The sequence below is a fragment of the Priapulus caudatus genome, unplaced genomic scaffold (assembly GCF_000485595.1).
Source record: "Priapulus caudatus unplaced genomic scaffold, Priapulus_caudatus-5.0.1 Scaffold1319, whole genome shotgun sequence".
NCBI classification, from domain to species: Eukaryota; Metazoa; Priapulida; class Priapulimorpha; order Priapulimorphida; family Priapulidae; genus Priapulus; species Priapulus caudatus.
The window spans coordinates 53784-61746 of NW_014578380.1; the positions used below are offsets into that span (position 1 = coordinate 53784).

The window sequence follows — 7963 nt, forward strand, 5'->3', positions numbered from 1 at the left end:
CGGTCAACTGAAAAGCAGAGTATAGAAGGCATACAACAGTAAGCCTCTGCACTATTTCGTCTCTAGAAAAAGCCCATTTTGGATTTTTTGTGTGCTGAAATTCGGCACTAGAGTGCAATAATTTGCATTACGCACACAAGTTAGATGCCTCGTGGACGTCTAGAAAGCATTAGAAGTAAAATTGGTCTTGTCGTGTAGTTGTAACATTCCATCAGGTAACGTAGACACAGCGACCGGTTGGTCATTTTTGTGTTTGAAATGTGTTCAGACTACTTTGCAGAAATTCGCATCATAGAGCTGGCAAAAGTTTCGAGCAGAGCATAGAGCATGAATCTGTAGTTATCTGACATAAATAAAGTGTAAGTTGTGTATGCGAAGTAACAGTGTGAGTATTTTTAATTAATTTCTGTTCGATGCTTATTCAGTCCTGCCGCCTATGGACGTCCTCTACTGTTGTTCACCACCTACACGTAGACGTTTTGCGTTACTAGACCTAATGATTGGCTGCATTTTATTACAGACAAATTAACTTCACAATAGAATATATTATGATTATAACTATGCAGACATCATCGTAGCATCGACTGAGCACTATCAGGCAGACGAGTGGAATCTTGATAAGTTTAAGTCTACTTTTCCAAGTAATGATGGTTAGGAACAGTTACTAATACATATACGTTACCTTGGGAAAGCAACCAACTCAATTAGCTAACACATGCCAGAGCGTGTAGAGGAGATGCATGGTAAGAGAACTGCATACTCTTTTGGCTGGGCCAATTAGAGTATCTGATATGAGATCCGACTAACTGTCATGATGGAGTGAAGTAGTAAGTAGTACATACCCAGACTGAGAGAGATCGGTCTCTGCTGCCCACCGCACAGCAAGCATACTGCTGCGGCTGTAAAACACAACACACATCGTTGGTGCAGCTGACCCTTGACCCCGACTCATCGCGGCTGATCATCATTACAAGATAACAGGTAAGAATTTCAATAGGTTCAATCACTGCAGAGAAATGTTACCAATTTCCCTCGATCATAGTCCAACTGATAGAATCGTGACAGGGGGAATAAATCTGTTTGGTGGCACGACCAACAGACCAACAGCACAGGAAAATCGGTAAGAGAAGAATTTAGAGGTTTAATCACAGCTTAAACGTGCAAAGTAAATACACGCACGTGCTCTCCATTGGCAGTGTATCCGAGTGATTATCGCAAATTGCATCAAAAGTCTAGTAATATTACAGTATGCTATCATCATGGACTTGATCTCACCTTTCCATTTTTTTTCAGTGCTTTAGAGAAGACACATTTATTGAACCTCTGCAAAGAAAGTACGAGAAAAAGTTGTCTTCTGCATCCAGTTAAGTCAGAGATGAGATCTGTGTGCTTAATTTGCTGCACGAAAATAAAGAGACAGCATGAGATTTACAAATTCAGTTGCAATTACTAACATTCAAAATTCAAGATGTGATTACAAACAGGTTCGATTGTGATTATAGGAAAGCTCACTGACATTAAATGTTTCAAGTGGCAGATTGCAGGAAGATTAGGAATAAGTGAGTTGATTGCAGGAGCACATCAGGGTGAGGTTAATGATAATGTTAAAGCACACGATAAAGTCCTGATCATATATTCGCAGCTACGCTCACAGTGCAGGTGATGGCTTTACGGTGGCCCACAAAGTCCAGGTTCGTCTTCCAGCCATCTCTCTCGATGATCTGTGCTGTCGGGCCAGAGTTGTTAGTTGCATGTGCGCTGACGATGCAACAGCCATCGGGTGACCATCCCAGTCTCAGTACGAGCGTGGTGCCACCCGACTAAAAGCACAAACACTGCACTCACAAGAGAGCCACCGTCTGGCACACAGTGGAGACATTTCTGCTGTCATTAACACATATACGTGGCTCACCCTAGTTGTTGTAATAGTTACAGAGCTGAATAGTCCACTGAGTAGTATACGCTTCCGGTCATGTGAAGTGAAGTTCAGGTTCTAGTAGCACGACATATAGCTAGATCAGGAGTGGATAATAGAGATTATCCATTATCTATCCATTATCCATGATCTATTATCCACTCCTGGCTAGATGTATATATGCTGCTGGCCTCATAAATTAACCTGATTTCACTCACATTGGTGAAATGTCAGCATGCCTTTGGCTAGACCAAAGCCATCCATCTCCAGTCACATAATGTCTAGTGTACATGCATCACCTTAACTGGTCGGTTAGAGTCACCTCACTCGCATACAACTTTATTGGCATGCGACAAAAAACTTGGATATAATGAATCACGTCACAAATTTTGTTGCACGATAATTCCACCTACAATTATTATTATTATTTACAATTATTTATATTAGGCCGTGGCTACGTGTCCGGTTACCGGACGCCGAGCTCCCAGGCTACGTTTCAGTCATATATTTCTCATGTGAACCCAACTATATTTTTTCAGTAAAGAATGATAAACAATAAGTTTTTGCCATAATATTACTTGCCTTTAGGTATTTAATCAAAAAAGGTGTTTTGGTAACTTTTGAAGCAATAGCAAATCCAGTAAAATCAACGATTTGAAAGGGCGCATGGCTTAATCGTAATGTGGATTTGGGAATCTGTGCTGAGCTTTGTAATGGATGACCGGACGAGTAGCCACTGCGATTATATTATCCTATCCAAAGCCATACCTCCTCAAATGCCTTAGTTATTGCGTATTCCTCATGCCAGTCCGAAGTTCTCCATATCCGCAAAGATTTATCATCCGACTGGAACAGGTAGCAAAAACCTACTATACTACGTAACCATACGCGAAGAAACAGAAGTCAATAACAAATCGCTTTATCACTCCAGCATTGCATTCTCAGCAAGCAATTCTGTCATCTAGATGCAAACAATAAACGCCCTTGTTTGAAATTAATTCTCTCACCTGAGTGGCCAAGTACCTTCCAACGGGGTCCCACGTGACACCTTTTACTAAGCCATTGTGCCCGCGTATGACCGTAACAATCTCTGAAAAAAGCAAACCACGAAAAATAAAGTCACTGAATGTCCACACACATAAATGGGTTACAAGAATAACTGCTGACTCAACTGCTGCTCAATTAGCTTACTCACAGTCACCTTCCCCACCAAGCACCAAATACTCATAACTCTTATAGTTCTGGTATGTGCATCAGCATGCCACCATAATGGCATCTTATAAGTAATGGCGTGTCACAAATGCCTATATTGCACTATACCAGGAAATTTGTTTGCATTCCATATGACGACCGAGTTATCCACACTACAAGTTGCCACCCAGGTGTCTTGCGGGGACCATGCCAAATCCAGGACATCTGTGTCATAGAACAAAGTACGTTAGGAACTGTCTCCTTCTAACCTTAAAGTGGATAAACCTTGCAACAAAAAGCCTATATACACCTACTGTGAGCACACTTGCAGTATGCAAACATCACGAAATGTTCTCATTGAGCCAGAAATGTGCTCCGAAGATTACTATTTTGAATTACCCCGTCTGACGTAGTATTGGCAAAAAGACAAATAAATTATGTTGAGCGAATCAAGTGCCAGAGGACACTAAATAGTAGCCCTACGCTAGCGCAATTAGTTCCTGGAACAAAAACTCTATATATTTGTTTGCTGATTGCATAAGTAATGTGGATAACATGTGATTTAAACAAATTTCACAATTCTATACTGAACAAACATATAATAATGAATTATAACTTGTTTTATTATAGATATGAACTGTTAACGATCACTCGGCTGTGTCCCGGATGTGTAAACATCACTGTGGCACTACTTTTGTAAGACAAGTACTCTCGTTTAGATTTTGGGAAGAAATGTTATGAAAGTAGCAATACAAATGAGGTGTAGTGAATTTTTGCAACATAGATGAGCTCACAGTAGGTATATCTATGCATTTTGCTGCGAGAACATGCAGTTTTAAAGGAATAATTTCGAAATCATTGCTCCAAAATGCACAATCTAAAAAATATATAGTGAAACATAGTCTCACCTCGTAGCGGATATATTACTGATTACACCATCTTGAAATACACTAAGAATTTATGCTGTTATAGCATAGAAAATTGGAATTGAACACACCGTAACACCATGGCACATTTGATTATAGCGACAATATATTTGCAAATGTGCCTTAGTGTACACATTGTGCACTTAATTTATACAAAAGAGCATCCGATTCTGTGTAGTTTACTCCATTTCTATTTTGGAATTGGCACATATCTCGCGCTATATACGATCAGACGGATATCACGAGATAGTCCGAGATTCACAAGAGATGGCGGCGGTAATCAAAGTGAGTAATCAAAATTGAATCATCCATGTTTTTAGATAAAATAGCTAAGTACGCAGATTCTAAGACATTTTATCATTACTCTATACAGTTGCTGTTACTCAAGCAATAACGGTAAGTGACGTAAAAGTGGGGGAAACACAAGACTGGTTGAAAATTATATTCGAAATAAAGGCTTTAAAGCCATAATTACAAGAATTCTCCAGTGTTTTCCCCATTTTCATGATACCTACCGTTATTGCTAGAGTAACAGCAATTGCCTAGAGTAACGATAAAATGTCTTAGAACCTTCTTATTCTTCAATAACATACACGATTAGAATTTTACGTTCTGTTTTTGATTTCCACTGTCATTTCACGGACTTTCTCGCGGTAGCGCGAGACATCGACCAGGGTGCAGTAATGCAAATCATCGCACCGCAGCAATTTTGGTCCGAGCGTAAACACAGAGGCTAATACTAGCGTAGCACTAACAGAGTTTAATACTTGACGTACTTACTTGACCTTGACCTTTTGTTTAAATCAGGTGCATTATGGGTGCACTTGTTTAGAAGGCGCCATTTGGTTTTAGATTCCCCGAACACAATTATATGCGGAGCTGGTACGATGTGGTCAAATCCAGTTTTCTATGCTATAACTGCATATAATCTTGGTGTTTTTAAAGTTGGTGTCATCAGTGATATATCCGCTTTGAGGTCCATATTTCGCTATATTTTTTTGGATTGAGCGTTTCTGAGCAATATTTTCATAATAAAAACTTTAAAATAACCACTGTCAAAGTCATTTTTAATTCTCACTTTGAAGCCACTCTCCATTTTCAACATAAGAATACTTGATGGTGCTTGTATTATTGTTACATTATAGTGATGTATCTTGTTCCATTGCGATTACCTCCAGAATGGCCCCTGAGTGTGTACACGCACCGCCACTGTTCCACATTCTCTACTTTGCCCCCGGTTCCAAATGCCGAAGAACTGCCTCCATACCTAAGAAGGTAATATATGCCAACTTACTCCAAAATGGGCAGTTATATCACAGCGCCATGTTCTTTAAAAACATGAATTCATCTTGACATCTTATTTCACCTACAGGTTTTGAAATTTATGATATGCAGGGTTCTCCAAGCTTTTTCATTATAGCATGGCGGGTGCTGCCTTTACGGTCCTAGTTGCAAATCGCCAAAGGCGGTTTGCGTGCTAGGGGGGTCCGGGGGCTATGATATTTATCATGGCGGCTATGATATTTAGAGTGGCGGGTGCATTTTCGGGTTAGGGTTATATCACACCCCTCACAGCAGGCTATCCCAGAAACCACCGCACCGATGCATGTATGCATGTATGCATAGCACATCCATAATATATAATTCCAATACGGCCGACTAGCTGAGCTGGTAGAGCGGGAAGCGTTACGTCTGAAGGTTGTTAGTTCGAATCCCATCTGTTTATTTTTTTTATTTTTTTATTTTTCCATCTTGTAATTTTTCTATCTTTATCTATTTAACTATTTTTTCCCAATTAACGCAAATATTTACATGATTTATTTACAACAATTTAATTTAAAAAATTTTTTTTAAATTTAATTAAATTTAATTAGTGTTAGGGTTAGGGTTAGGGATAGGGTTAGGGTTAGAGTTAGGGTTAGGGTTAGGGTTAGGGTTAGGGAGTAGGACGTAGGCTGCAATGGTTTCTGGGATAGGACCTGCTGTGAGGGGTGTGATATAACCTCGACCGCATTTTCGGATGGCGAGGCTCGACGATAGCCTGGCGGGCCGCCAGGCTATAAGTGCTGTTGGAGAACCCTGATATGCTAGCTGTAGGTCCCTGCAGGGTAAAGTACCGGTAATGTCACAAATCTACAATTTTAGTAGAGGAAACACCATTATGAATGATAATATATTCTTGATTGTATTTGGTACTAAATATTACATACACAACCCATGGAGAGGTATAGCCAATCCTCACTCACTCACTTGCTAAACTGCCAGATCATTACCAACTTGTCATCACCTCCTGATGCTAGATAGCGTCCACTGTGCGACCATCGCACACAGTTGACGCATGCTGAAACATACCGTCGAGCACAAACTCAATTAGAGTAAATTTACTAATGTTTCTATGAGAGTTCACCCCATATTGACAAATGCACCCACAATTCATCAAATCAATTTGCTTAGAAGTTTTAGAATTAGCTCAATCATCAAAAGCATTTTCACATTCAGCAGAAATCCACCAGGAGTGCAATCAGTGCATTCTTAATTCCATAAGCATAATGCATGCTAGCTCTAGTACTATAGCCCGCTTTCATTAACTGCCGCAGGGCTATAGAACATCTTGAACTGGATTTCGCAGCAACACCGGGTCCCGACAGGTTCCACTCAAAATGGCTCACAAAACAGAAAATGATCGGGCTTTTTAACACTTATTTATCTACATAGACATCTCACCTATCTTTTTGAACCCTTTCCACAACTTTACACTATGTATTTATCCATTTATTTCACAAAGTGCTAGCACTACTTGCGTTTCGTTTTGAAATGCTTTTGTGTACACGCGTGACGTCACCCGAAATGTAGACAAAACACATGGGCAGCTATGATTCAGCCTAGTACATTTCGGATGACGTCACACGTGTACAGAAAAGCATTTCAGAACGAAACGCAAGTAGTGCTAGCACTTTGTGGAATAAATGGATAAATACATGGTGTAAAGTTGTGGAAAGGGTTCAAAAAGTTAGGTGAGATGTCCATGTAGATAAATAAGTGTTAAAAAGCCCGATCATTTTCCGTTTTGTGAGCCATTTTGAGTGGAACCTGTCAGGACCCGGTGTTGTGCGAAATCCAGTTCAAGATGTTCCATAGCCCTGCGGCAGTTAATGAAAGGGGGCTATAGTACTAGAGCTAAATGCATGCATACGTAACCATCAAATGAATTGGTAATAGCACCTAACCTAGATGATTGTCCATTGTGCAAAGCATTTTGGGCATATTTACATCCTTCTCATCCTCCTCATTTTTCACTGGTCCCATGTTCCATACAACAACCTTGCCAGAGTTTTTACCTGAAATGCAGTGCAAATTTCAACATCAGAAATAGGTACCTCAGAAATGTTTAATGCAAGATCAATTATATGAACTGTTGGCATATTTTATATAATTAAGTTATATGTATGCCAACTTCTAGAGTAACGAACAGCAACTGTATTACACTTACTTTATATGTTTTAGTACTTTTACAATGTGTACATACTTAGGTAACATAGTTCATTAGGGCTCATAGGGCCTATGTCCCCCAGGGTACTGCCGGAACGTACCCTGGGTACGGTCCGGTATACCGGAACGTACCCTGGTCACTATTTGATATGGTTAGGGTTAGGATTAGGGTTAGGGTTAGAGTTAAGGTTAGGGTTAGGGTTAGGGAGTAGGCTTGGGCGACTCCCCAGAATCGTTAGTGGAGTAGGCGAGGTACGGTCCGGCATATTAGATAGTACCAGGGTACGTTCCGGTATACCGGACCGTACCCAGGGTACGTTCCGGCAGTACACTGGGGGACATAGACCCTCTCAGCTACAGTACTCCCTAACCCTAACCCGAACCCGAACCCTAACCCTAATCCTAACCCTAACCCTAATCCTAACCCTAACCATATCAAATA

General features: G+C 40.4%; 1 protein-coding gene across 1 annotated transcript in view; it reads right to left on the reverse strand.

Annotated features, from left to right (window-relative positions):
• The window catches only part of LOC106816231 (protein HIRA-like), a 29447-nt gene that overhangs the window by 20745 nt on the left and 739 nt on the right, over positions 1-7963 (reverse strand). The window contains exons 2-11 of the mRNA XM_014820809.1: positions 7260-7370; positions 6283-6373; positions 5205-5299; positions 3236-3331; positions 2923-3005; positions 2684-2761; positions 1653-1820; positions 1276-1323; positions 843-899; positions 1-7 (exon numbers count right to left, since the gene is read on the reverse strand). The exon at positions 1-7 is cut by the window's left edge and continues 170 nt beyond it. Of these exons, the coding sequence (XP_014676295.1) occupies positions 1-7; positions 843-899; positions 1276-1323; positions 1653-1820; positions 2684-2761; positions 2923-3005; positions 3236-3331; positions 5205-5299; positions 6283-6373; positions 7260-7370 (834 nt within the window). The remainder of the gene's footprint in view (positions 8-842; positions 900-1275; positions 1324-1652; positions 1821-2683; positions 2762-2922; positions 3006-3235; positions 3332-5204; positions 5300-6282; positions 6374-7259; positions 7371-7963) is intronic.